This window comes from Mytilus edulis, chromosome 4 (genome assembly GCF_963676685.1).
Source record: "Mytilus edulis chromosome 4, xbMytEdul2.2, whole genome shotgun sequence".
NCBI lineage: Eukaryota > Metazoa > Mollusca > Bivalvia > Mytilida > Mytilidae > Mytilus > Mytilus edulis.
The window spans coordinates 60,136,720-60,162,770 of NC_092347.1; the positions used below are offsets into that span (position 1 = coordinate 60,136,720).

General features: G+C 32.4%; 2 protein-coding genes across 3 annotated transcripts; one reads left to right on the forward strand and one right to left on the reverse strand.

The window, feature by feature from the left end:
• Positions 1 to 3,574: 3,574 nt before the first annotated feature.
• Positions 3,575 to 22,645, forward strand: LOC139520117 (salivary peroxidase/catechol oxidase-like). Of its 2 annotated transcripts, XM_071312580.1 has the most exons (13): positions 3,575 to 3,674; positions 6,982 to 7,217; positions 8,762 to 8,987; positions 9,111 to 9,167; positions 11,454 to 11,665; positions 12,242 to 12,421; positions 12,977 to 13,016; positions 13,544 to 13,686; positions 14,509 to 14,613; positions 15,224 to 15,316; positions 17,353 to 18,061; positions 18,625 to 18,903; positions 19,254 to 22,645. In XM_071312580.1, exons 1-13 carry the CDS (start codon positions 3,664 to 3,666, stop codon positions 19,504 to 19,506), a joined length of 2,544 nt encoding a protein of 847 aa, XP_071168681.1. In that variant the 5' UTR covers positions 3,575 to 3,663; the 3' UTR covers positions 19,507 to 22,645. The 2 variants fall into 2 exon arrangements, with proteins under 2 accessions (XP_071168681.1, XP_071168680.1); XM_071312579.1 differs by having other exon boundaries at positions 8,762 to 9,167.
• LOC139520120 (uncharacterized) lies at positions 20,821 to 24,196 on the reverse strand. The gene is made up of 2 exons (XM_071312582.1): positions 24,116 to 24,196; positions 20,821 to 22,643 (listed from the first exon to the last, which is right to left on the reverse strand). The coding sequence occupies exon 2, from the start codon at positions 22,634 to 22,636 to the stop codon at positions 20,978 to 20,980; it is 1,659 nt and encodes a 552-aa protein (XP_071168683.1). The 5' UTR covers positions 22,637 to 22,643; positions 24,116 to 24,196; the 3' UTR covers positions 20,821 to 20,977.
• Between the last annotated feature and the right edge of the window lie 1,855 nt (positions 24,197 to 26,051).

Below are 26,051 nucleotides of genomic sequence, written 5' to 3' on the forward strand. Positions count from 1 at the left end.
GTGTGCCCATTTTGAAATTAAAATAGATATTTCCATTGAGAAAAAGATATCCACGAAAAAAAATATTGAAAATATATTCATAGAGGCCTTGTTGCAACTGATCAAAAACATAATTTCTCATTTCGAATGGCATCTCGAACAAGTTCAGATATCCTGTATATTTTTAAATGTTGAATATAAATACCTTGTAAAATGCACTTTAACGAATTAATACATTACATCCCCAGTAGATTCATTATTATTATTTGTCTGCAAAGCTTTTGATATTGGCTCGTTGCCTATACTTATGCCGGATTTGTATACATACACTATTCCCCATTATTTTTTAAGCATATGACGTTTTACTATACTTTGATTTTCATTATTTACAGATGTAAAAATATGAATAATAATATAATATATATATATATATATATATATATGTTAAGGAAGCGATGAATTAATTCACGCGTATTTTTTAAATGGATTAAGGGATATATTTTAACACGTTTCTTTACAAAATACATTAAAATGTTTTTAGAAAATATCAAAGTCACATCCTGGATCTTTAAATAAGTACCAAAAAAAAAAAATCTCCCACGAAGACAAAGGACCTCAGTAGGATGTAGTAAATTTTTGTTTTATCATTTGTTGGTTCTATTAATTTTTTTTTAGATGTCTAAAGAAAACAACTTGAAATACACACTTTTCTAAAATAATTTAATAATGCATAATCTTATTTTAAATTCTGAAATGCAATTAAAAATTCTTTTACAGTTTTGATACGATATCCCTATTTATATAATGGTAAACTGCGAAGCACCGACGAAGAAAAAACGAACCGGTAATGCAAAAGCAAGCTGTTATTGCAATCTCTAAAATATTGCCGTCATTGATAATTTCAAATTTACCCAGGATTTGAAAAGTTTTTAAATACTTTTATAGCGTTATAAAGATTCCATCTTTATCAATTATTTGTTCCTCTAACAAACAAAATGACTTATATAGCAGGCTTGGTCTACTAGACCGCTTGATAGAAACATAGTGCTTTATATTTGAAACGAAATCGCTTTTTTTATAATTAAATTTTTTCTCGTTCTTCTCCTTTCATCGATGTAAAATACAGGACAGGAATACTTACTTTTTATATATATGCTTAAATGCTATGAAATTTGTACTCTTACCAAATGAATTAATGGACAGTTTTTGATTTTCATCAAAAATCAATTTAAATGAAACAAATTACTGCAGTCTTATTTGTCACCCTCATTCGTTATAAATTACTCGATTTATTCAAATGATGGGCACTTATTTATATATATAATTGCATCAAGAAAATACATCATTCATTTTTAATTTTATATCTGGAAAACGTTCATTCAAAGGTACAAATCTCATTGTGCCATTTAAGCCAATAGAAGGAAATGAAGAAAATAATGTATCGCTAAATTTCATACAGAATGAACGAATCACTACCTATCATTTATTCCACCTTAAATGTTTTAGAAAACATGATCTCTATGAAAAATACAGATTCTTTAAATATTAAAAAGGATCTTAATCAATTCAGCGAAAGCCTTCACTCACTGACCAATTTTGCATTCAATTAATTTTCTGTGTTTAGAACGCAACTGATTAGTCTTTTAACGATGAAACGCACAAAACTATAAGCAAAATAACGTTATAGAGTTACTTCACTCGTATTGTTTAAGATCATTCCAAACAATGTGGAGACCATGTAATAATATTTCTGTTGAATTGTGTTTTTGCATGTCTACTTTTGCTGCTTAATTTTTTTTATTGATTTACTAAACCTTTCCATATATTCAAATTTGGTCGGCCATGTTTTATTTTGCTAAATTAAAATGTTAAAAGTAATCAAAGTTACATAAGTTATATGAAAGAACTCAGAAATCACAGCACAACTGGAAAATACACATATACCCCTACATCATCCAAAAGAAATAAAGATTTTAGAAAAACCCAAATCCGTCGTTTTCTCCTTTTTGGTACTTTCTTTAGAATGATCACGAAAATAAGATTAGAAAATCAATGTGAGTACAGATGATAACATTATTCAAAGATTTAATTTTGAATGTTTTTAAATTGATAAGTTTATTCAAAGGATCGACAATTTTACAAGGAAAGTATTTACATTTACAGACATATCCCATTAGATTTCTACAGAAACAACCAAACTTCCGAACCAAATCTGCAATGAGTGAAGGTTATAAATTATTGTTGGTAACGACATTCTTCTATTGATGATTTACCAGTAATGCACATATCACGTTTATTATAATATATAACGTCACTACACCATGGGCATAGCGAACGAGTTCGGATAAACACTGTAAAAAGTAGCCAAAGAAACGTCATCATCTTATAAAAAGAATATTAACAAGGAACGTGTTGTCGTGATTTTTAGTATTGAGTTTACGTGGGATTTACACATATTTTGGACTCGGGCAGCACTGAAGAGACGTTAAATGTTGAAATGCGCATCTGGTGCAAAAAAAAAATGGTACGGGCTATTTAATTACTACCACTGGGGGATCACCAACTCAGTAGTCAGTACTTCGGTACTGGCATGAAAATACGGATTTTCAAAGATAAGAAATATATCTCCTTCATGCAAAGCTGTGATTTTTTGGCCAGCTTTGGCCATATTTTTTGTCCTTTTTTGTCTATTGCTCTTCATAGTTCTAAGAAAGCTTTGGAATTTTAAATATGTTGGCCTCGAGTATCACTGAATTTGATTGTCAAATGCGCACCTGGTGCCGAAAAGTATGGTTATTCCTTTGGGTTATTTTCGACATCCTAACTCGAAATTTTTTACGATTTAAAGAAAAAAAAATATCAACTAGATCTTGGTACATTTTGTTGATTAAATGTTATGCAGACTATTTTTTTATAGTTACTTAAAACAAAACAGGAACAAATCTGATATTAATGGGGTGAAATTGGTACCTATAGGAATATCTACAACCTGTCGATAATCTTTATTGCCTGCACAATAATAATTGTTGTAAAGTAGAAATGTTGCATCAGTATCTATCTCATCACACTTTAAATAAGTATATCTAGTGTATTTACCGTTTTCATTACAGAAAAAGCTTGATTGAACATTATAGATATGCTATACTAAAGTTTGAAGTAAGAAGCTGCGTATCTTAATCATAATGTTGCAGTAATGGCATATTGTATGCTTTTTTAGATATAAAACTATTCGAGAAACACAAATGTATGTAAAAATGAAAAGTTAAGGATAAAAGAAAACTATCATCCGTAATGTTACAGTTAACGACCATTAATGCAGTTCTGACTTCAAAGGTACAGGAAAGGAATTTTTAATATATTGTTTTATAATTACGTGTGCATTTATCCCTTTTTGAAATATGACTTTAAATATACTTATATATGAATTTAATAACTAAGGAACTCAAAACTAAATTAGTAATATGGTATAATCAGTAGTTGATGAACCAATGAATTGGTTATTAGACAAGTGACTTAAACAGGGTGTCACCCGAACCTTTCAAGAATGCATTTATTAATTTGGTGCTGCCTGAGATATTTCCTGACGTTGCAGTTTATAAATAAATAAGTATAAATTTGGCCGCAGTTTATTTTTCTTGAATATCAAAATAGTGTTTAAAGGGTCCAAACGGTTCTACATAAAACATGTTCACGTGGTAAGTTCTGTTTTTTTAGAGGTTTTAAATGATATTAATATCAAGATCATTATGTTTTTTTATAAGAAATTTTATTAATTTTCTGACTGATTTGTTGTTCTGTAAGGGTGCTTGATTCAAAGGGATCTTCTTTTCTTTGGGTATTTTATTATGGTTTTTGAGTGTACAATTGTAAACATCAAAAGATAATTGATTTTAAATTTTCTGCAAAAAAAATATGAAAAAAATGAAAAAAATAAAAAAATAAAAAAAATAAAGAAAATACGTCAAATCAAAAAGCAAAACTAAGAAGGAGCAAACAAAATATAATGAGAAAAAAATATGTATGTACAATTTTGATTTTTAGCTTGAACTTCTCACGAATATATAGTTTCTTAGTGAATTATATAAAATAGTTGTGCAATATCTGGTTTAAACTTTTAAATATAAGTACATCATGTGCCTAAGAATACCTTTTCAAACTGATTGCCAAATAATTGGGATATCAGCTATTAAGAATAAGGTCCTTTTTTAATACTGTAAATTCAGAATTGATTGCGAGGAATTATGATTGCGAATTATTCAACTGGGTGAGCAACACGGAAAGGGAATGACAACAAAATTTTGTAAAAAATCTGAACGTCTTTAAAAAAAAAAGGAAGCCCATTCTAGGAAAATTAAATTTGTACGGTTGCCATTGTTTATACAAAATAGATTTTCATGAAAATGAGCTTCTTGTGATATTTTCTGTGGAAATGACCGAATATGGCTATTTCAAACTTTCATGTTCAAAATTTCTGTTGAACTTGTAGTCTTTCAGATTGTTAATCAGTTTGTATTATAGTATTTTATTATGTTAAAAGTTCCTTTACATTATGTCTACAAAGGTGGTTTCTGACCAAATTAAGTGTTTAGTGTACAATAAAAGTAATAAAAAACATACAGATTAAAGATGATATTGTTAAACATTTACAAAATCGTTGTACACATTAAAAAAGTTTGAGTGTGATATTATTTCACCCCAAGAGTCACAGATTTTACATTTGAGGACATGCAGAGGCGGATTTAGGGGGGGGGGGGCAGGGGGGCCTTTTTGGGAAAAAAGCTTATATAGGGAATCACTGAAGCGTGACTGGAGCGGGCCCCCTCCTAGGTCAGTCAGTGGGCCCCCACTTATGAAAATTTCTGGATCTGCCACTGACATGATTGCTTTCAAAACGTCAAATGAAATTTGATATAAAAACATGAAAATTAAAAGGAAAAAAGTAGACAATAAAGAATGGGAAATTAAGACGTTTGACATTATTAGGGATTAAATTTGTATCTGTATAGCCTTAAATCTACCAATCACCCGAAAAACAGTTTACATTTTTACCTGTATTATCTCTATTACTCGGTAATATGTGAAGTAGGAGGTGACAAAATGAACACACCAGACGACTTTCAATACCATCAAATCAACGGAACTAAATGAATGCGAAGTAATCGAAACCGAGGCTGAACTTAGTTGCTCCGAGACGGCAAGAAGTATCTACTCTAATGGTGACGCCTATTGATGGTAACCGATAATTTTGCATTTGATCGCCCAAATATCAGAGCGATCAATCACTTCTTTATACATATAACGTACAATTTACTCATATATTTTACATCTTAAATTAGCAGAACTTAGAAACACCGTTATATTAGTGCAATAATATTTTCTATCGTTATTTAAAAGAAAGAAAATATAGATAAAAGTTGTAATTCGGGAGTTATCACTAATCTTAAATTCTATCCTAATTTTATCTTATTTTTGGGAAATCGTTTTAGAAATTCAAATGTGACGTCACTTTGTGCGTTGAACTGGCTTTGGCTAACTCGGTTGTGTATTTTTTTTGTGCTGGTATTCAGGGTTATTTTATGTAATGTATCCGTTTTTATTCTGTAGTTAGTCACCACTCCGGTGATATCATGTATATCTATTACATAGTCATTTTATAAATTTTACTGTTTGCAAAAGTAGGAATTATTCTAAATAATAAGGATGTTCTTATCCCAGGCAGAAAACCCTATCCGTATTGGTCACAACTTTCTGGAAATTTTGGTCCTCAGTGCTCTTCAACTTTGTACTTGTTTTGGCTTTCAAACTTTTTTCATCTGAGCGTCACTGATAAGTCTTGTGTGGACGTAGCGCACGTCTGGCGTATCAAATTGTAAACCTTATACCTTTTGTTAGCTGTTATTCGTGTGTTTATCTGTCCTATTTTTTCTCCCATTTATTTGTATTGTAGTCCTGTCATGTAATGTTGTCATTTTAATGTCATATTTAACATTGCCATTAAAGCGGGAGGTTTGGCATGCCACAAAACCAGGTTCAACCCATCATTTTTTCTTAAAATGTCCTGTACCAAGTCAGGAAAATGGCCATTGTTATATTATAGTTCGTTTCTGTGTGTGTTACATTTTAATGTTGTGTTTCTGTTGTGTCTTAGTTCTCTTATATTTGATGCGTTTTTCTCAGTTTTAGTTTGTAACCCGGATTTGTTTTTTTCTCAATCGATTTATGCATTTCGAACTACTGTTGCCTTTATTTTTCTTTTTCTTAAATCCAGTGTTAGAGTAAACCGGATTTGTTATAAATATGTTTATGGTTTTTTATTAAGATGTTCAATGTGTTACTAAAGGTAGCTTTAGAAGTGTGAATTTGCTCTTTTTATTTATTATGAGCACAATATTTAGATAATAAATATATATACCACTATGCTATATTATGATGTTTGTTGTTTTGTCGTCTTAGATAATGCGAGGTTTAGAAGGGATCGGAACTAATATAGACAATAGCTTTTACTGATTGTCATTTAGAGAACATGTGTGCTTATACAGTCATATAGATTTAACATTTGGGTTGTCGTAATTTGTCTTTGGTTAGTCGTTTTTTCAAGTCACTTATACTAGAAAAGTATGATTGTATAAATATGTTTATGTTTTTTTATTAAGATGTTCAATGTGTTACTAAATGTAGATTTAGAAGTGTGAATTTGCTCTTTTTATTTATTATGAGCACAGATCAACAGGGGTACACTTTACTGACGCTGAGATATATCCCTAAAAACATTTTGCTCCTAAAAGGAATGTTGCTTATGTTTACTTCTTTGAGACATTTGAAGGTTGAAAAAACAAAATATCAGGTATAAATACGCATATATTATTGGGGAGAAAAGTAATGCAAACAGTTTAATAAAACTCAGACTTCACGGGAACAATCTATTTCTTGCAGCAAACTTATCGTTTTAAGTAATTTCAGTGAAATAAGTTTATTTTATATTTCTATCAAAAATGTTTGTAGGAAATCCGTTTTCATGACCATTTTTGCACTTACTATCTCCGATGGAATAATATTGGATGAGAAAGATGGCATCCGGAGAACAGTTACATTTGGTCCTGTCAGACACTCATTGCAAGATCCAACGAAATTTGTGCCATTAAAAGTACCATCTCTTGATGTATTATCGTTACTTAAAAAAGATTCAGAAAATGAGCAGAACTTAATAATGGAAGGGAATTTAGATGCTAGAAAAAGAGGTAAATTTATATTCTAGTACTTAAACTTCTTTCGGCTGAATAAAAGAATCGTGGTTTAGCCTCAACTAAACAGTAACCTACCGAAACAATAAACTCAAATTTGTTTGTTTGTCTTTTGTCAATTTCCATGTAGTTTTTTGTGCTAATACATATAGTACCGATTTTAAGAGTTTGCTCTAAAGTTGTTCTGTTTCACTATTGTGCCAGGTTGGAGAAAAGTACATGTAAAATTGGGAATGGAAATGGGGAATGTGTCAAAGAGACAACAACCCGACCATAGAAAAAACAACAGCAGAAGGTCACGAACAGGTCTTCAATGTAGCGAGAAATTCCCGCACCCGGAGGAGTCATTCAGCTGGCCCCTAAACAAATATATACTAGTTCAGTGATAATGAACGCATGTTTATTTAGTTGATTACATCTACGTCATTTTGTTTCTGGTGGATAGTTGTCTCATTTGTAATCCTATCACATCTTTTAAATTTCATATCAACAATATTGCATTCTTCAAACAGCTGTATTAAGCAAAGATGCTGTAGCCCAGGGTTTGCCATTGGTCTGTCAAAATAGCTGTTTTTCTCTTTTATTTTTTTTTTTATGACATTTCGTTTCCTCGGGACCTTTTTGAGCTACCTATATGGTATGAGTTTTTGTTATTTTTAAATACCGTATTGCGAGGTGTAAGTAGTTGTCCTCTTTTTATTTTGTTGAATCTCATACCATATCCCCATATTTTAACTAATCAAAAAATGCAGTAAAACATCTGTGTGTCTACATTTCTGTAAGTCAAAAACGATTTGTCGTCAAAAACAAGTATAGTAGTAAAATTAAAAGAGATGGCATAATTGCCAATGAGAAAACAATCTACCAGAGACCAAAATGAAGTATATGATAGTAACTATATAGATTGCCATATGACCTTCAACATTAGCAAATCAAAATCGCAAAGCAAGCGATAACATGCCCAGACATTACTAAATATAAAACCGTTCAAACCATAAAACTGACGTCCTGATTACCAAAAAAACAAAAATCTTGTAAGTTTTAATCGCGTTCAACCCACCATTTTTTCTTTAAAATATCCGGTACTAAGTCAGGAAAATGGCAGTTTTTATCAAGTAGTTCGTTCTATGTATGTTGCTTTGGAGTTTTTTTCGTGCACTTCAGCGTTACTATTGTTCCGTTGGTTTTCTCTTATAGTTGATGTTTTTCCCTCGGTTTCAGTTTGTAACCCGGGTTTGTTTACTCTCAATCGATTTATGACTTTTGAACAGCGGTATACTACTTTTGCCTTTATTTAGGCTGCACTTGAAATGTCTTTGTTCATTTCTGAAGAGTCCACAACTAAGTATGAACTTTGTAATTATTCAAATTACTACTAGTAATAATTATTTTATAATCAATTTTTAAGAAGTCTTTGCATAATAATTGCTACTGCTGGGTTCAGAAATCTTTACTGAATAGTTATTGATGAAATAATATGTCGATACAATAGAAATGGAAACATGATAAACAGACGATATGAAACCATCTAATTTTTTTAGGCATCGATACACCTGACGGTAACATGACTTCTATGTTTGGGGCACATCTTATTACACAAAAGGAATCAGTTGTTATACACAAACAAGGATTTTTCTATGGTGACATTGTGCATCGTGCGATAGAATATGCAAAAGGAGAATACAATCTTTCCACTAGACAACCAGTAACAACGACTACAGCTAGATCTGAAAAAGAAATGGCAACAACTCCTACGCAAAGTACCATCCCAACAACGGAGGAAAGATTAACTCCTACGCAAAATACCATCCCAACAACGGAGGAAAGATTAACTCCTCCGCAAAGTACTATCCCAACAACGGAGGAAAGATTAACTCCTACGCAAAGTACCATCCCAACAACGGAGGAAAGATTACAACGAGTCAAACGAAGTACAACAGTATTATTGTAAGTGTTAAAATTATCAAAAGACAAAATACCATTTGTGTTTATTTATTGAATTTCTGAATTAGAAACAGACGAATTTAAATCAGTGTTATACCATCAATATAATTATATTTTAATATGTGAAACCTCTAATATAAAGAATCATCTTGTCATCTTGTCCGTCCGTTCGTCCAACATATGTATAACCGGAAGAAAAGTGACTTCAGGACCTTTGCAATAATTCGCAAAGTGCTTTAGATGAACTCTCGTTTTAAATTGAATATATATATATATGAACTCTCGTTTTAAATTGAATATTTCTCATTTTAGTTTTAAGTTGAATATTTCTTGTTTTAAATGTTTCTTTATTCTTAAATACAATGTTTCTTTATTTCAAATACCCAAAGAGATTAACTATAGATTTACTATTTTACAACTTAATCCGATGGCTGTCAAAAGTGCGAAACTTACACTCAACTTCAAAAGAAGCAATTATCGCTATTTTGCTAAGTTGAGCCGGAGGACAATAATCCTATTATTATTACATAACATTGGACAATTATATTTACAAAATGTATATTTTATGAGAACCTTTTATAATGTTTTAATACCCTTACCTTTGACTTAATTTATGTTTTGTAAACTGTTGCTGGGTCAGTCTTCCCCTAGCTTTCGAACTGTAAACTTGTGTGAATAAATTTGTATATATTTTTATACGGTCTTGCGTTTAAAGCAGCCATAGTGTCGATTATAGACCTACAGACTTTAAGTTAACCCGTGCCGAAGTTCACGGACTTATGCCGCGATTTCACGGGGTAATAATTGTTTTCGTCACATTTTTCTAAGGTACAGGTCATTGACTGATTGATTGATTGTTGATTGATTAACGTCGTATCAGAACAAGCAGGCTGTATTTCGGCGAAGGTACTTCGCATTTGGTCAGCCAATTGACAGGAATGAGTTGTAAAGTGCGAGTTTTATCGTAAATTCATCACAGTAGTACAATGTTTCCCCTGTGCTTATTTTCCTAGGTGACTAAAAGATTCAGTGCCAAATATAAATTTCTGGGAATCAATTCGCTTTAAATAATTTGGAAGAACTTAACAATATTTTCAACACAAAATATATCCTAAATACTTCCAAGCAGTAAGCCTTCTAAACCCGATATGGGAGTACAAAATTTTAAGCATGGTATTTACAATGAGTTTAGTTGCAACCCTTCGGCCGATGTCACTGCTGGTTGAGTTTTCTCCCCGAGGGAACCACCAACCCGGAAGTCAGCACTTCTGCGTTTCCATGATTTATCTTTGATATGGTCATAAATTGAAGTTATTTGTTTAACAAATTTACGAAATACTAAGAAGTAGATTAACTTCGCTATATATAATAAAACCTTTCAGAATTTAGGTCCTTAATGCTTTTCAACTTCGTACTAGTAACTTTTTTAATTCGAATGTCATTAATGAGGTTTTTTGTAGAAGAAATACACGTCTCGAGTACAAAATTTTAAACCAGGTATCTATGATGAGCTTACTTTGTCAGCAATTTGATAGAAATGAGTTGTATTGTGTGGACGCTTTTCTGATCTTTGAAACATTTTCGTCTTGTTTTCTGAAACTTTGAATAACGAGGCCTTAGTACGACAATGCATGCAACTACTTGTTAAGGTGGTCAACGGTAACGAGTATAACTGTTCATATATACGGGTTTTTGTGTTGATGTCTGCGCAAACAATGTTTTAACTTTTCAATGTTTTAATATTTTTTTTGACGTCAAAACATCATTAGCTACAATATACAATGTGTCGAAATCCTTAGAACACTTGACCAACGAGACAAATTTAAATAAAAACAAAACTTTTTTTCCCCATTTGTCCAGTTACGTCTTTTCCTCCAGATATTTGCTAATGCGGCGTAAAGCAACCAACAATCAATCAATCCTCTAGATATTTAAATAAAAATTTAACCAAAATTTTGCGTTTCAGTGAGCATAAAAATACGAAAGTTCTTATGCAGGGTATGCTGTCCTATGAGCTAGAGGATCATATTCTTCTAGCTTTTTATTTTGATATCTTTTCAATTCAATCGTCACAACTCAGCCGATTCCGTACCTCATCTAAGGAAGGAGAGAAGCGGAGTCACCCGAGGATTACCGATTGCTTTTCAATTATTGAAATAAAGAAAATAATTACGGTAACGAACTAAACCAAAAGAGATCATTTAGCAAAATGACCCTCTTGTTCTCTACACAGACAGTAGAATGTTTAAACCGGTTCTTTATAGCATAAATCTAATTTCATTTTTGCAGGTCAGAAACAGACAGGGCACAGATAGATCGGTTCATATCAGAACTCCCAGACCCAAGCTTCATCAAACTTCCTTGTTCTTTCGGTGATATTGAATGTGATGCATCTGCAAAATACCGGACTATTGATGGGTCATGTAATAATCTGGACCATCCGCATTGGGGGAAATCATTCACTCCGTTTGACAGATTCCTAAAACCAGAATATGCTAATGGTACACAATATTTTGTATGCTCTTTTTCCATCAAATAGTTTCTATTTTTTAGAATTACAATCCTTTTGGAAAAAAAAGCTAATTGATGGTAGTAATGGTATTGTATTGTTGATTAAAGATACACAAATTCAAAAGAAAGCAAGCAAAAACTGAAACATTTTGTAAATCATGAATTATCCGTTTAATTTAGCATATCATTTACAACACAATTATAAAAATAAAATCAGTATCTTTAAATACGAAAAAAAACAAAACAACAACAAACAAACAAATAAAACCATGTAAGACAAATCAATCGACCAACCGGCCTTGCAATTTATTGAAACTATATCGAAGAGCACTGATGAAATGAATCAATGAATTGAGCCTAATACATTTCTGATCACAAACAGAACATATCATCATGAACGCATTCATGGCAAGAGGATAATCCTTTTAAAATTCATGTGAAACTACAGTATCCCTTATATATAAGACAGAAAGCTAACATGGGTTCCATGTCGTAAAAAAAATATGTAAACATAAGAATACGGCTGCAAATTCAAAAATATATATCCCGTTCATTTTTTTTTGTAGGAGTACAAGAACCAAGAAAATTTGGAAAACTGAATGTACCATTAGAGGGTCCACGTGAAATAAGTAACTTTGTTCACACAACAAGTACCATGGCTGACCTTGATCCACCAATAAGCTCCTATATGATGACATTTGGGCAATTCCTGGACCATGATATAACAAAAACAGCTTTATCAAAAGGCATAACATTATGAATTGTCTAAACAGTAACTTTAGCTATCGTTAAAGCCGATCTGTTTCGTCGACACAAGGCTCATCAGTGGCGTGCAAATCATAACAGGCAAAGTTAAAGAGCAAAGCACATTTTTAAAAGATGCAAATAACAGCATGCTATTTTAAGTGCCAATAAACCTCGACAAGGATACATAACTGGTTTCAATTTGCACATTTTAATAACATGTACTAACTGTGTTATGTGCACAGAGGTCATAATTCGGGATCATTCGGCAATCTTCGGTAGAATCTGCTACTCTCTACGGAATCGGCCGAGTTGAGACGAATGAATTCGGGATTAATCTTTATTTGTTGAGGCGAGTTGAAATGATATGAGGTAAGCATCCATGACTCACAATAAAAAACACATAAAAAAGCAAAGAAACAGCGCTTTTATTGCTGTTCTTTACCTCAATGTCAAAACAAGCACTCAAACATAATTTACTTTTTATAGTCTTTAATTTCATGCTACGAACTGTCAATTGAATTCTAATGAAAACGTGTTTATTCTTTCAATTACAGGATCATATCCTTTTAATTTGGACTGTTGTGACTTTAATAGGTAAGTGTTGAGTCACCCACACTATTAGTAAGTGGTTCTACAGGGGTAATCATTCATCAATTAGAAATACTTGTCTCTCTATCTTCGATTTGCAAAACAAAATATCACAAACAACCCCTTATTGATTTAAAAAAAAACCAAGGAGGATACTATTTCAGATATGAAGAACTTCATATCACAGATATAATTCAAAATTCACAATATGTCTTTGGATTTTAAAGACTTAAATTTAGATTTGAATGCAAATTTCTGATTTAACCATTTTGCAGCTTTATTTAAACCACACACACACGGTGCTTTTTTTTTAAATCACTACATGTATGTGGTTCTTTAGATTTAACACAATTTTAATGTCCTTTTTACCGTATTATATGTTAATATCTTTACATGATATTTTTTAAAATTGGGAAATGATTCTTAAATATTGTATGTTTCCCTGTTTGAACTTAAACAAACAACAACATTTCATTAATCTTTCACGGGTTTTTGGATAAAACTAACTTGAATAATACTGTTCTGCATTGAAGACAACAAAATCCCAGGAATCCAGATTGTTTCACGTTCACTATACCTGGTGATGATCCTTACCATCGGGATACACTCAGAAACAATAGGAGATGCATGAATTTTGTCAGGTCTCAAGCGGCATCTGACCTTGGTTGCAATTTTGGTAAGTTTGTAGATTTTGTATTAATCGTGCAAAATAAGACATATATACAGGAGAATGGTATCTTTATTTCATAAAGGTTGTCCATAAATGCATTTGACCATTCGTTTGGTCATTAAGCCTTTAACGTTCTACTTATTCACACATTTCTAGCTTTCAATATAGATTTAACGTTTTTGATTGAGGTAAATCCAGAAAAGGGCATCGGACGCACGAATTTTTTGTTTGTTTTTTTCATTAAACATATTTTTCCATAATCATTTTCGTATCATTGATCTAAGCAAAAAAATCATAAATACATACACCAATGTATTGTAGTTTCAAATTTGCTATGTCTATTTGTACAGATTCGTTTAATTACTTCATTGAACAGTTCTATAAGAGAAATACAGGTTCTTAAAAGTCTTTAAAACGGAGACAAAAGGCTAAAAAAAATATGTTAATTTTACTAAACATTTTGTTATAATTTTAGCATCATGTATGTGTTTATTGAGATATGAAATTTGAAACAATCTTTTATAATGTAAATAATCTATTTAGATTTTATTTCAGATCGTACGTCTATTATATAGAATAAATGTGTTGAATCTATTGAAAAACTCGAATGGGAGGTCGTGGGTATGAACATCAACTCTGTCAAACCAAAGACTTTCGGAATTGTAATTGCTGCTTCTTCCGTAAAAGTAGCATACAACAGTACAATGAATTCTTGATAATTGAAGTCTAAATATTTTTAATAGCTTATAAAATAATGCGGAGATTATTCGGATAGTATATAAATATGCGTAGTGACTGACCGGGCATACTGGTTTCTGGATATTTCAGGTTATCGGGAACAGTTCAATGAACTGACACATTATATCGATGGTTCTGGTGTATATGGTTCTACTGTAGCAGAGTTAAATGCATTGAAAGACCCTACTGATAATGGTAAAGTATGAATAAACTGTAAAATAAAACAAAAATTCCGAACTCCACGGAAAACTCAAAACTAAAAGTCCTTTATCAAATGTCAAAATAAAAAGCTCAAACACATGAAACAATCATGGTACAAATTTTTAAATAAACCTGGTATTATATCTAACTCTCACTTTCATGGCAGTCGAAAAATGTTCCATTAAATTGACAACAATGAATCGTGTGTGAACAAAGGGTTAAGTGTACTCTATGCGAAATATCTGGACTACATATTTGAACAGTCGTACATAATCCCTAAACCAGTAACATCCAAGTTTCGAATTTTAATGTGGTAACAAATAATACCATATAATCTAATAGTACTATCAGTTCCGCTTCATCAATGGAATTGGTAACTTTAACCTTTGTAAAAGTCTTAGATTACAAAACAAAAATTAAGGTAATATTCGGAAAAGATTTAAAGGAGAAAAATTTCTCTTCAAAGTTGAACTTGACCAGTGAATGGATTTTATAAGTAGTAAACTTCTCTAAATCTATAAACTTGAAAATGTGTTGTCTGTTTACCATGTTCTATAGTAATATATCTTTGCTCATTCTATATGAAATATTTTTCTGATTACAGGGATGATGTTGGTTTCGTCGGATGATAAGTTGCCACTTAACTTCAATGATCCTAGTTGTACCTCGGATACGAATAAAAAATGCTTTAAAGCAGGTACTTATAAGTTTTATACCTGAAAATACATTTATGTCCAAATGAAGGGCCTTAGTGGCCAAATGGTCTACATAAATCGTGTACAGTCATCACTAGCCATAGTTCGAACTTCGACTTAAACATTTTTTTTTCTAAAACAAACAGTATTATATCAATTTTTTGTTTGTTATAATTGGAACACTGCTATTATAAATGAGACAATAGTACCCAGATATGATTTATTCTGATTCAGAGTAATTTCTCGCAATTTGATTGGCTGATATTGTCCTAATAAATTTCAGTACAATTTTTTATTACGTCAATAGGAATTATCTCCCTTATTTATTACGTCAATTGGGATTATCTCCCTTATACCATTGACCTAATAAAAAAAATGAGTTGCTTCATAGTTCTAATATTTTAATTTTTCACAGTTTTAGATTAAGTTTCTAAAATATATTTGGTTGATATATTGTCCTTACATTGAATTTAAATATAATAATATTTATCATATACTTAGCATTAATATGATAGCTTTTGCATATGTGTAATGGGCGGAAGTGCACAAGCCATATCTTCCCACCCGGGCTGATAACCCATATCAAGTGCCTCTCGTGCAAAAAACCCATATCAGTGCCTCTCGTGCAAGTTACTTCCGGTGTTTCCGGTATCGGTTGTTTACTTTTCCATTGTGACGTCAGATGTTTTTTTATGACGACGTCAAAATTTACGGGAACTTTTGTGGGGATAGTTTAATACTAGTCTTGCTAACAAATGCCATTGACAATTATGAATCATTTTATAGTACAACAAACATGGAGTAGTAATGATCGTAAAACTCTTCCAAATTTTCAATGTTTCAAAATGCCTCTATAGGAAATGTTACCATAAATATATAAGGAGTATTATGCTGTTGTTGGACAACTATAGTATATTTGATTCATAATTTTAATTTTCTTTATAAAATGTTTGACTGTTTTAGTTATTGCATTAGTTTATTTTCCTTACATAAAACTATTGTCGGAAGTATATGATAAAGCGTTTAATACATGGCCTTTTCCATATCAGCCTGGGTATCATCCCTCGACCCATATCAGCACCTCGACTCCGTCTCGGGCTGATATGGGGGTCTCGGGATGATACACAGGCTGATATGGAAAAGGCCATGTATTAATCTCTATGTAATATAACAAAATCAGGATAAATTCGTTACACAGTGTTCAATTGTCCTTATACGAAATTTATCGGGTCAATAACATTCATATCGGGTTTGGCTTCGCCTCACCCGATATGAATTTTATTGACCCGATAAATTCTCGTATTAGGACAATTACACACTGTGTAACTAATAGTATCAAACATACAGCTTTTAATTGTGTTTTCATCTTGCAAGTTATAGGAAGGTCTTCATGATCCATGTCCCAAAGTATTTAGTGTAAACTTCAGCGTTCCATTTTTATATTCACCATTTTAAGTGTGCACATGTACTATAATGGACTGCTATAGATATATGCAGGTGAGTAATTCAAACTAGTGAGTCGCTTCTGCAAATACTGTAATTTATTTATCTAGTTGACATACAATCCATAAGTATTATAAAAGTAACACACATTATGATAATCACAGAGCATCAACAAGACATTGGTAAGAATAATTGACAATGAAAATAGTATGTGAATGGGCATTAAGAAAGATTATAATCAATAACTAATAATTAAAAAGTATAAAGGCAGACAAAAATGATGAAGTTTATATTTAGAAATAGTACATTTTTATTAGAAAACGAAAAATAGCCATAATTTGAAGGGGGAATACATAGAAAAGAAATTATAGATTAAGTTATAAGTTTTTTTAAGGAAATCATCATTTGACTCTGTTGGAAAATCAATTTAAAGAAAAATAATTTTGATTTCATAAAAAAATGCATTCCTTATTTAACAAGGTCGGTATTATTATAAGTCTAGAGAGCATTGCATAATATCTAGAATATAAAAATAATTTGAACAAAACAAAAACAAATCTCTTTAGCATATAACACTGTTTTCTTTACATCACAGGTGATGTGAGGGCAAATACACAACCCGCCCTCAGTTCCCTTCACACTATCTGGGTCAGAGAACACAACCGAATTGCTCAGCAATTCAAAAATAGTCCCGAATGTTACAACTGGACTGGACAACAAATTTTTGAGGAAACTAGACGCTACGTAGCGGCTGAAATTCAACACGTCACCTATAATGAATTTTTACCCAAACTACTAAGTGAAGAAATCCGTAAACAGTTTGGTTTGGTACCATTATGGGATGGGCATTTCACTGATTATGACTCAACCGTGCGGCCAATGATCCGAAATTCATTTTCATCGGCAGCATATAGAATGGGACATAGTCTTATAAGGGATAAGTTTGCCTTTCCCAACACTGATTTTGATCTTCACGTGCATTTGAACAAACCTGATTTATTATACGAACCGAGTGGAATAGAACGTTGTACACGAGGTATGTATGAAAATCCAGGACAAAAAATTGACGAGAAGATGACGAGAGAAATCACTTGGAAACTGTTTGAAACAGTAGCAGGTGATGGTGGAGATTTGGCGGCTTTCAATATTCAGCGAGGTCGTGATCATGGACTTCCGCCATACACTACGTGGCTACACTGGTGCACAGGAAAAACAGTCGATGCTGACAATTTTACCCCAGGTGTAGAAGGGGGTCTTTTTCATCATGGTGCAGAGGCCGCGGAAAAATTGAGTAAGGCTTATGCGTAAGTATACCACCGGAAGTAAAAGGCTGATTACGACGGACTCAATGAAATATCAACCGTTGATTACTTTATTCAAATAACAAAATTATCTTTTTGAACATAACTATTGTGGTCAAGATTAAATCAACAATGAAATTGAGAATTGAATTGGGAAAATGTCAAAGAGACAACAACCTGACCAAAGAGCAGACGACTTCATTATGCCACCAATGGGCCTTCAACGAGCGAGAATAATACTAGTATACAAACACACGCGCAAAGGAAGTTTAATAAAGTATACCTTATGAAACTTTTTGTGCAATTGCTATTATCATATTCATAATACTACCTAAATGCAAATTTCTATTCTTCAATCCAATTAAACAGAGTTTGAGACGTTGAGTTATGTTTTTATATAAATGTGTTTCTTTGGTTATAAAAATGCAATTTTTGAAATTGAAATTATTCACCATTGTTTATACACTTGATATCATATATTTATATAATTGTTCCCCTCTACAATATTTTATATGTGTACATTATAATCAACAACCAGAAATTATGCATAAAGACTTTCTTTGTAGGTATACTTGTGATATAGATTTGTTTCCTGGAGGTATATCAGAAGAACCCTTGCCAGGCAGCAGATTAGGGCCAACATTCACATGTATTCTAGCTTTACAGTTTAGAGCCCTTAAATATGGCGATAGATTCTTCTATGAGGGGAATACACCACTAAATCCACATCCATTTACACCACAAGAACTTGAAGGTTTCCGTCCAATATCAATGGCAAAGATAATCTGTGAAAATACAGATATTGAACAGATACCACAAGATGTATTTTTAGAACCTTCATTGAGGTAAGTTAGTCTTTACTGTTTGCATCTAAAACAGCATGGAACCCTTAGCCAAAAATAAACAAAAACAAACAAACAAACAAACATAACAAAGCCAAGAAAAAGAAAAGACAACCCAAACATACTTAGTAGCTGGAATGACCTTGATCAAGTTTCTGAACTGTCAATTTTATAGTTATCAAGCGATAATATTTAAACAATGTTCATTTATTATTTTCTATGTAAAACCAAAATCGTGTATGGATTTGATTTATTCTGTAAACTAGTTATATGCTTCCAAGTTTGGGATCACATGAATAAAGCAAAGTTAATTCGTTTCTTTCTAACCAACGACATTTACGTTTTATTTTCAGCAATCCACTTCGAAATTGCTCGGATCTTCCAGATATCTGTTTCCCTAAGAATGGTGGATGGAGCGATTGGAAAGATAGTTGTTGCAGCAACTGTTGTACCAGACAACAATACAGATCATGTGATAACCCTCCACCCAATGAATGCGGGAAACCATGTGAAGGATACGACTTTAGATCCAAAAACGCGTGTCATTATGGCGGCGGACATGGAGGCTGCTGTCACTGCGGTGGTGGTCATCACGACGGCCATTAGAGTCATCATCATGTAAACAGTTAAACCTTCTACAAATTTTAGTTAAATTAAAAAATTGGTCTCAACTAATTTTAATCAGTTTTACAGCCCGTGTCACTATGGCGGCGGACATGGCGGCTGCTGTCATTAACATGGAGGATAATATCACTATGGTTATTAGATTCTACATATTTGAACAGTAGAATGAGATAAACATTTTCAAAAATAGTTAGTAATAATGTCGGTCTAAACGTTTCAGAATGTGTTAAAAATACAATTAATATTGGAGTCTTGTCATTTCCATTCTTTTTTTTCTGTATTAATATCATGATTTGTGTAATATACCTAGTATTCGTTTTGTATAATGTCATTTTTTTTCTTTGTGTATGCCAACTCATGTTTTTCGAAATCTGTACAATGAATTATTTTTATGAATTTATCTTAAGTAAAATTTTTATTTTAGAAATAAAATAAACTGCATGAAACACGAAAACTGCACTTCACTTTTCTGTCATATCACTGTGATAATAATCCAATCTGTGCCTTTCAACCGTCGTACGGTATATATTGAATGAAACAAGAACTGCCCGTCCTTCTGAAGCAACCAAGTTCACCCTGTTTCATGGTTTGGTTCGTGTTGCTGAATCTTTATTTTATGTGTGGAGTGTTCCGTTGTTTGGCGTTATTTTATTTTGCCATTGAGTCGAACTATTATTTTTTCAAGTACCATATTGCACATTTACACGCAACACCGTAGACGATAGATGGACAGGCCAGAAACAAAATAGTTTTGATCGAGTCAAATGGAATCAAAGTGTACATTAGCATTTTATTACTTTCTCTTCAACTAGTACTTTTCGTAATATGGGAAGTTCTGAACGTGAAGAAAGTCACCTTTATGACATTATGATACTGACATAACAGATATAGATATGGTAACAAAATTAAAGACATAATTTAACATTGAACAATTAAATAGTAAAACTTGTAGCATAAAGAGGGAACTTATGGTAGACGCGACGAATAAATCAGAAACCTTGTTGAAACAGCAAGTTAGCGAATTTGTGGTTATTTGAGAAATATTTTATGTTCGTTTGAGTTTACCAATTAGAATTGAATTTAAATCAGATGTTCTATGTCTTTGTGGCACCATTCTTGAGGCTCCATGAAATTTAGGTAAAATCATTAGCACAAGTGAACTCCCTATATAATAGTTCTAAACCGATTATTTTCTGTTTTGAATGTATTATTATTACAACAACTTGATCAAACAAACCAAAAGGATGTCTGCAGGTTAAACAAGGAATAATTAGATCGTTTTTTTTTAAACGAGAGTTCATTATTCAATCATTTTATTATTTCTGATAAATGTTTCTCAGTTCACCAACTCTAAAACCAAAATAAATCCCATAACATAAGTATTTTGCAGGAGTGTAAAATGTGTAAATATTGTGGCAAGAAAAATCCATAAGCAATAAGGTTAGTATCATTGTCAAGTACAATTAAAAATCAAAAGTTCTTTTCCACTTTGGTTTGAGATGAACAGCATGTTGCTACTGTTGTCAAAATACATAGCTCGTGGATGATGAATACCATTTACTTCTGTCAATACAATGTCCAAAAACGTTCCATCAGGTGTTATGCGATGTATATTGTGGCTGTCTTTTCCAGCAACATACAAGTTTCCAAGTTGGTCTGTGGCAATTTTCTTTGGGTTTCTAAGATTTGGAGACTTATAACTATAGACTTCTGACCCATCAAGTTTGATACGGTGAATACTTGAAAAATCGGAATACACTAAATCGCAATTACTGACTGATAGGAGATAGCAAAATTTCTCACCTCTGCTAAATATTGTTGACATTAAATTACCATCGTGGTCTAAAATGTATACAATTCTATCCATCCCACCCACAAATATTTTGTCGTCTGTTGCAGCTATCCCACGTTTTTCATCACTTCCCGCCATTTTGATTTCCCTACCAGAAACCTGTTTCAGTGTATCAATGAACTGAATGGAGTTAGTGTTGGGTAGAACAACTACAGCTTGATCAGTTCGGGGTAGGACAGCAATATCCCATGGTGCACCTTTAACTTCTATGTTGGCAAGATATTCTCCACTTTTCTTGAAAACAAGAACTTGAGGCATGTGATGATTCCAGTCGCAGTTGCAGAGTAATAGTTTGTCACCTGACACCGCCATACCCGTAATAAACGCCTGTTTGTCAATAGCGGTCATGTCTACTTTCTTGTGCAAATGGAAGTTTTGGTAAAATTTGAAATCTTCTACATGAAGCTTGAATTTTTCAGTACAAAGGTTATCCTTGGGAACAACAGACCCAAGAGACAAGCACGACAAGAGTTCCTCTGGAATCGTATGTTCTATGGATAGGGCTCTCATCCGGGCAATTTTTCCTATTTGCTGATTGGTCAAGTTATGTAAAGCCATTTTCAATTTATGCATGCAAAGGAATGCTTGTTTGTCGGAACCATGGTTGCTAATAAATTGAATTTGTTTTTTATAGACACTAACGACTTCCTTGTCAGTTTCTGCTTGGTCCTTTTCATCATTTAATTTGATTGACATTTCTTCCTGCATACGATCTAAATCTTGAAATATGGCTACTTCCAGTGTGTCTAAATGCTGTAGTATATTGGACTTGAACCTCTTTATGGACTTTTTAACATCTTCGACATTTCCTTTAATGGAGGTTGTATTAGCTATCCTATCTTCTGATATGCTTGTTAGAGTTTCGATAGCATGATCAATCTCCGTTTCTACATCCTTAAAATTTTGTGATGTTTTTACATTTGTAGAACATGTTTTGATGGTGTGTATCTTACAGGATCTATGCAGTTTAGTTGACATGCATTCATTACAACATATTGCATTGTGGTCTTTACAAAAATATTCAAAAGGATGACCTTCATGCTTCTCGCAAAAATGGATCCCTGTCAGTGGATTTGAATGACAGGAATGTGCAACCTGTAAATCTATAATGTGATGACGCTTGGTTGCTTTCATTGACAAATGACAATCGGTACATGTCTGGCACATTGATTCTTCACAATCGGTACACCATTTTGATGCCTCTGTCTTTTTTTTTCTTTGAGAACATGGTTCACATGACCACGATGCGGCTGTTGCCATGACAGTTCTACAAAGGAAAAAAAAGCTTAAAGCTTATATGAAAGAAAGAAGATATAATGCAGACTTTAAATAAGAAAATGGGGAATTTTGAAATCAAATACTAGTAACAATATTTATAATGCTTTCTGTTTGAACTCAACACAGCCCCAAATGGGTCGTAAGCTAGCACGTGGTCCAGTACATAACCTTTAATAAAAAAAAAATTCTGTTAGGCATTTTTGAACAAAGAAATGTGTGCCCCCTTCATACGGACACTTTGTCCGAGATTACTCTGACGTCCAACGGCTGTTTTACCAGAAACAGCCGTTGGACATCAGAGAAATATCGGACTAACTGACACTAAAACCTAAATAGTAAATACTCGATAAGCCAAGTGATATTTGATTATCAGCTCATATATACTAGCAAAGTCAGTTAACCGATCGTGAGGGGGATAGATCGTAAGACTTAAACACGAGCTCAATCATGATATATTTGGCATACTTGATCATACTTGTATATATAAAGGAGGGGGATGACAGGGGTAAGGGAGACAGGGAGAAAGGGGGTAGGAGAAAGGAGAAAGGGGTGGGAGAAAGGAGAAAGGGGTAGGAGAAAGGAGAGGAAGGCTGGGAGAAAGGAGAAAAAATAAAATATCTCTCCTTTTAAATTTTGTTCTAATATTTCAAGAAAAAATATCTCAAAAAGAGATGTTTTATTGTAATGGGAGAAAGGAGAACGGGGGTAGGAGAAAGGAGAAGAGTGGTGGGAGAAGGGAGAAGGGTACCCCCTGTCCCCCCTCATAAAGCGTCACAAAGTATTGAACGGTATTAATTTAGCCAAAACTAAAGGGAACACAAAAGTGATTATTTGTGTTCTGATCGCGGTTTTAATTGTCTTTTTTAAATTTTTAACTGATCGGGGCTATTAAAGGTGTAAGGGTGTTTTCATGTATGCTAACATTCATGTATGATGTTGAACCAATAGAATTATCAACCATTTTTTTTAATGATATTCAAATAAGTTATATTTTAATGTAATCATAAAAATGACAGCAAATGACATGTATTTTTCTTCAGAAGTATTTTTGGAGTGAATTTCTTCTCCTTTTAATTTTTTATTTGATAAATCCTTGACCTTATACTCATTTTTTTCTTCTGGAGAACGCAAATATCTCAAACAAAATTCTCTACAGGACTCAGAGAGAAAATAATAGTTTTTGTTCGCTACAGCATGGTGACATTTGGTGTGGTTAATCCAACCACTGCCCCTTTTGAACTTTCTGTTTACTGATGTTATTGTTATTGTTTACGGTAAATTATAAATAGATTCTACAACCGCATATGTGGGTCAATGACCAGAAAAATCAATAACATTTTATTTAACATGATTTGTTTACAAAAGTCAAACAATCATCTGTAACTTAAAGAAGACTTTTCAATTATATGCAAAACATATACAAAAAAGCTGATGCTATAGAATAATCTGGGTAAAAATTACCTTTTCTTTCACCACACCAGCGTGTACATTTGTGCATTATACATGTTCAAGGGAAATAACTTGTGAAAATATTGTCGATTTTATTGATTTGCAGTGAGAAAATTTAGACAGAAGATTGTTATTCCTATAGACAAGTATTAAAAGATACAAATAAAACAAGCCCTTTAACTAACGATTTAAGGTTTGTTTTGTTTTTATAAATAACTTAGATAGACCCGTTCTTAAAAGATAGGAACTCTGAAATCTGACTTATTTAAAAAGATGCATTCGCTATAGCAGCCTATAACGAATATAAATCTTACAATAACCGGTTACCCTAGTCAAATTCGATGCAAGACGTAACGGCCATACTACCATGACGGCCATAGGATGAAACGGCCATACCCCGAAAAGATGAAACGGCCATAGTACAAAAACGGCCATACTTTGTAAAGACGTATTTTTTTTTTTTTATAAATGTTATAGATGAATTATTTTGATAATTATAGATGGTTATTATAACTTTTAAATAAATTATACTGTTTTTACATTATTTTTCATCTTAATTTTTGTTATATCATTTGTTTACTCATTATATATTTACGTAAATGAATGTGTTTATAAATCTAATAAAATATTAAAATATCATATTGTTTTCTAAATGATTGTTTGATATCTTGCGTATAGCAAATAGAACGAAATGAACAAATATTAATGATATAGCCCATATCCGAATGGGAGACTAATTTCTGTCATAATTAAAACAATGAGTTAAGTTTTGAAATATAAAACAAGGTAATCAGCTGTAATCAAGTAATGATTAAGTTGGAAATTTAAGAAGATTGTTGATTGCTTATTATTACCTCTTTGATGAACACAAGTATTAATTATGCTTAAATTGTCAAGAAATTGTAAAGGGAATACAATTCAAGATCACTATAAAAACACAACTCCCAAGCTGAGTTCAAGCGGAGTGAAAACATACATTTGGTAGTGAGATTCTTGTAAAAATACAAGCTGTTTGAGCAGTCTTTTTGATGTACCGACCAAGAAAGGATGCAAGCGATAGTGACAATTGTTTAAGAATTGAATGCTCTTTTTTGTAAATTTATTGGGGTGTAAAAGCGTTGACCGAAGTACATTTTGTATGAAGCGCGGAAGCGCTTCATACTAAAAATGTGCGCACGGTCAACGCTTTTACAACCCTATAAAGTTACAAAAAAAAGCATTCAATACTTATAATTACATTTTTACCTATAGGATCATGAAAACACGCCTTTATCAAGTTTTTATTTTATTTACCTGTGCACTTTATTGTTGGACCTCGTGTCATCACGAATGAGAAGTTTTATTGAGTGATACAACTGCTTAAGGAGTAACACATGATGTGCAGTTAGCCAATCAGAATAACGTATTGTGATGAAACATACATCTAATGTAATTATAAACAAATATAAGCTTAAATTACTTTAAAATAAAGGGCGAGATAAGCCCCAAGACCTGTTAAATTCCCATTGTTATACTTTGTGTTAAAGGGGCGAAATAAGCTCAATCCCTATTTTTGCCCTTAAAAAAAAAAAGTCGTACCCTTGTGTGCTATGTGACCAGCAAGTCCGACCAAGACAACATGCTCTCCAATGTGAAGATTGTGATAAATGGCAACACAGGCTTTGCAATACAGGTATTTACAAATTTATTATTAATTTAGTTTTTCCTTTGAATCATATTTCGTACTTTCGGTCATATTTGATACATTTTGTTTTACTTTAATATGGGTTACGACCCTTCCCTGATAAGAATTAAATCTGTATTAAGTGTTATTTGCATTACACCATTGTCCAATAAATGGACAATAGGTATCAATTAATAGATATAAAAAGAAGATGTGGTTTGATTGCGGTATGATTCCCAATGAGGCAACTATCCATCAGAGTCCAAATGATACAGAAATTAACAA

Bases quoted from the DNA above. Each gene is read 5' to 3' on its own strand.
- LOC139520117 (XM_071312579.1), top strand. The intron at 11,666-12,241 runs GTACACAATATT...TTTTTTTTGTAG, and splicing joins AAAACCAGAATATGCTAATG to GAGTACAAGAACCAAGAAAA. The intron at 13,687-14,508 runs GTAAGTTTGTAG...TGGATATTTCAG, and splicing joins TGACCTTGGTTGCAATTTTG to GTTATCGGGAACAGTTCAAT.
- LOC139520120 (XM_071312582.1), bottom strand. From the start codon at position 22,636: ATGGCAACAGCCGCATCGTGGTCATGTGAACCATGTTCTCAAAGAAAA.